Source organism: Sphaeroforma arctica (assembly GCF_001186125.1).
Source record: "Sphaeroforma arctica JP610 unplaced genomic scaffold supercont1.682, whole genome shotgun sequence".
NCBI classification, from domain to species: Eukaryota; class Ichthyosporea; order Ichthyophonida; genus Sphaeroforma; species Sphaeroforma arctica.
Genome location: NW_014039876.1, coordinates 30,508 through 34,472, shown reverse-complemented (window position 1 = coordinate 34,472; position 3,965 = coordinate 30,508). Strand labels below are relative to the sequence as shown.

The 3,965-nt window shown below is 45.4% G+C and overlaps 1 protein-coding gene across 1 annotated transcript in view; it reads right to left on the bottom strand.

The window, feature by feature from the left end:
- Positions 1 to 3,652, bottom strand: part of SARC_08021 (hypothetical protein) — a 4,204-nt gene extending 552 nt beyond the window's left edge. Inside the window, exons 1-4 of the mRNA XM_014298015.1 lie at positions 3,507 to 3,652; positions 2,141 to 2,367; positions 1,225 to 1,414; positions 214 to 339 (exon numbers count right to left, since the gene is read on the bottom strand). Coding sequence (XP_014153490.1) covers positions 214 to 339; positions 1,225 to 1,414; positions 2,141 to 2,367; positions 3,507 to 3,576 — 613 coding nt within the window. The 5' untranslated portion in view covers positions 3,577 to 3,652. The remainder of the gene's footprint in view (positions 1 to 213; positions 340 to 1,224; positions 1,415 to 2,140; positions 2,368 to 3,506) is intronic.
- Between the last annotated feature and the right edge of the window lie 313 nt (positions 3,653 to 3,965).

Sequence of the window (3,965 nt, the reverse complement as noted above, 5' to 3'; positions counted from 1 at the left end):
TATATATGTGTGTGTGTATGTGTGTGTGTGTGTGCGGGTGCGTTTCTGTGTATACATATACGTTCGAATATACAAAACATATAACTATGAATACACATTAATTTCTCATAAGTGCAATTGTTCTGTAACATTTTAACAATGTACTTATCCACAATCATTGGCCCAGGCGTGGACATTCACATTCAATCCTATACGTTGTATCTGCGTATTTACCTTTGGCAGAAGGTTTTTTCTGTTTTAGCACAACGCTGTCATCGTCATCCTCTTCATCGTCGAGTTCCACCACATCCTGTGCTATGCCGCCCTCATCTCCACCCACTAGTGCTTCTGCGCCCGCTGCTACAAAAGCCACAAATGGTTACACGTATATATGTGTGAGACAGTTAAGAACACAAGCTCCTCGTATATATATATATATATATGTGTGTGTGTATTTATGTATCTATGTATCTATGTATGTATCTATGTATGTAGTTCATGATCCGTTACCAAAATCCTTAATTATGATACAATACAAGAGTATCTAGCTCCAATGTATTTACCTATTACGGGTCATTTGGCCCCATGCATGGCCATGGTCCCCTTATTGACGTTTACTAGTACTGCCACTTGTATATGCGTAGTGTGTTACGTCTCACTCCGCAGTATGCGATCGACCACCACACCGAGAAGCAGAAACACACTCGAGGCCACCCAAACTCACAAAGAACAAACGTGCCGACATACGCACAAACACAATTCAATGTATATAGCTCAACCCAGATCTTGCATACGGCACGAAGCATGAATCTAAACAGGCACATTACAGTGAACCACCCATATCCTTTAATCGTATACGAGGGTTGATTTGTATATCTGTGCATGGCCCGACCTCTTCGTGGTTTCTCAATAAGCTAATGTATAGCGCAAAGAACATAACACACACACATATATATAGATATATGATGCTGAAGGACTCGGTGCAATATGGGCCAATATGGGTGGCGCGAGTGCGTCAGACTTGTACGCTCTCACGGTCAACGACATAAACTGCACATGGTATGTGTGGACAACACCACCGCTGCGTACATTCCCGTTGCACGGAGCCACCAATACGCTATCGTAAGTGGAACATACAGTCACCATAAAGCTCCAACCACCCTCATCACCCGCCCCCCCTAAAAAAAAACTAAAAAAAAATAGGACTACACCCCAATACAGGACTACAACCAACTTGCAACATACATCCATTAGAAGCCGCCGTTCGTCTCGGCTTGTCCAGTCGCTCGGCGTAGGGCAACAGAATGCCCGCGTTCTTGTACGCTCGGGTAAAGGCCGATTTCGCCTTAGTCTCTATCTTGGGGGGTTGGGTGATGCCCTTGAATGTGCACAGGTCCTGTATGTTGTCCCAATCCTCGCGCAGTAGTGTGTACTCCTGTGTATCAATCCCAGAGGTGGTTTGACATGGCATTGCGAGAGGAAAAATGGGTTCGGTTTGGGTTTGGCATTGCCAAAAGTGGGGCCAAATTGGATTTGTAATAGCAGAAGATGGTTAAAATCCCCATAAGTGGAATTCAGCGCGACGCTGGATGAGTACGCATGTGTATATTTGGTGCTGCGTCTGTCCTGATTGGTCTGTGTACTGTGGTACTATCCTTCACTATAACCACACATTCCTCATCTCTACTTAACACTACTCGCCTTCGTGAAGCCTGTGCCTTCGTTGACCAGTGGGGTGGCAGTCGCCTGACCCAGCGTTGCCGTATCACGCACCCAGTAGATAAGCCAAGACAACAGCACACCCCCACATGCATACACCCGCACAGTCCTATGCACACCTGCACCACCAATCTCACATAGGGCCACAGATCACAACATATGACACACCTTCACAGCATCCATCACAGGCACACAGGTGTCGTTAACATATGTCACAGACTTTCACGGTAGTCACAACACGAAACAGAAGTCATTCTCATATACCACACTCCTTCGCAGCAGCAGTCATCACACAATATATTCTCTCACACGTCCAACACCTTCATAGTACTCGCAACATCCCGCACAGATGCACTAACATTAGTGTCAACCTAACACAACTAAATGACATATATATATATATATGTGTGTGTGTATGTATGTATATATATATATAACACACCTTCATGATATCCACCACATGCTCTACGCCGTCTGTGCCTTCGTTGACCAGTGGGGTGGTAATGGCCTGACTGAGTGCAGGGACGTACCACTTGTTGAGCTCAGCGGCGTCGCTGTATCCGTGCAGCCGTGTGTGCACCTGAAGTTCGCGTAGTTGGCGTGCGTACTTGCCGGTCTTTGAATAGTTGCCCAGCCACTGTGGGAAGCTGATTCGCGGCCACCCGAAGCCTAATGGAGTGGATTGGAGCAGAAAGAGATACAGATATCAATAGAGATGGTACAGATACGTGGACAAATAGTACAGGTGTGGACAAGAGTGCAGGTGTGGACAAATAGTACAGATGTGGACAAATAGTGCAGATGTGGACAAATAGTACAGGTGTTGACAAATAGTACAGGTGTGGACAAATAGTACAGGTGTAGACTAATAGTACAGATGTGGACAAATAGTGCAGGTGTGGACAAATAGTACAGGTGTGGACAAATAGTGCAGGTGTGGACAAATAGTACAGGTGCGGACAAATAGCACAGGTGTGGACAAATAGTACAGGTGTGGACAAATAGTACAGGTGTAGACAAATAGTGCAGGTGTGGACAAATAGTACAGGTGTGGACAAATAGTACAGGTGTAGACAAATAGTACAGGTGTGGACAAATAGTACAGGTGTGGACAAATAGTACAGGTGTGGACAAATAGTGCAGGTGTGGACAAATAGTACAGGTGTGGACAAATAGTACAGGTGTGGACAAATAGTGCAGGTGTGGACAAATAGTTCAAGTGTGGACAAATAGTACAGGTGTGGACAAGAATATTACCAGTATGAACGAGTTTAACACAGCGATTGATCCGAAGAACATAGACATGAGCAAGGACAATACAGGACAATGAGCAATGTAATGCAGACATACAGTAGAAGAAACCAAATATGACCAAGAATACATGAACGTGAAGCACCACGGACACAGCCTGGGAGTCCAGCCATTTAAGACTAGAACAGAAGGTGAGGAATGGATGCCTGTCCTGTACACATGTGGTCACCGCCAGATAACATCACGTGTTAAACCTGCGACACCTGCCCAGTTACTGCAAGCGATCTATGACATTGTGTGCACAGGTGAGTGAGGCCTTAAGCTTTCTTCAGATTAATGTCACTGAAAACAGTTCACCGGACGCCGAGACTTGATTTAAAGACTTGATTTATAGACACACCGGAGAGATGTCATTGAACGCAAAGTGGTACCTCTGCCATCTCATGCATCTCGCATTCTCATCAGTTTGCAGCGAATTCCATCGTTGCGCATCACAAAAGGCTAGACCCACTAAAGACGAAGGTTCATTTTAAATGTCAGACCACAAAAAGACCTACCTGTAGACTTCAATTGGCCCTTCATTATATACGCTGGACGCACAAACGATGCTATGCCGTGGGCTGGCATGAGACCCCACGCATTGTTCGTCCGCTTGCACCCGTCAATCAAATCACTGTCACTGAACGAGTCAGCTGCTAGACTGCAGGTGTGGTGATTGTAGTTGAGGGGGGGGATATTAGTGGAGTTATTGATAGATAGATTAGAGTGTATAGAGGAGTGTGTGTCATATAAAAACGGTCAGTAAAACCTCACAGAATGTGCCCGCTGCTAGACTATAGGTGCAGGCAAGCGAGTGTGCGTGTGTATGTGTGTGGGGGTGGGGCAAGTGTGGATACGGAGTTACTTATATATATATACAAAGTGTGCGAAGAGTGCCTATCATATTAAAATGTTTAGTTAACTCTCACTGAACGGGTCGGCTGCCTGACTATCGAGGTCCGTTGATATATGACGTT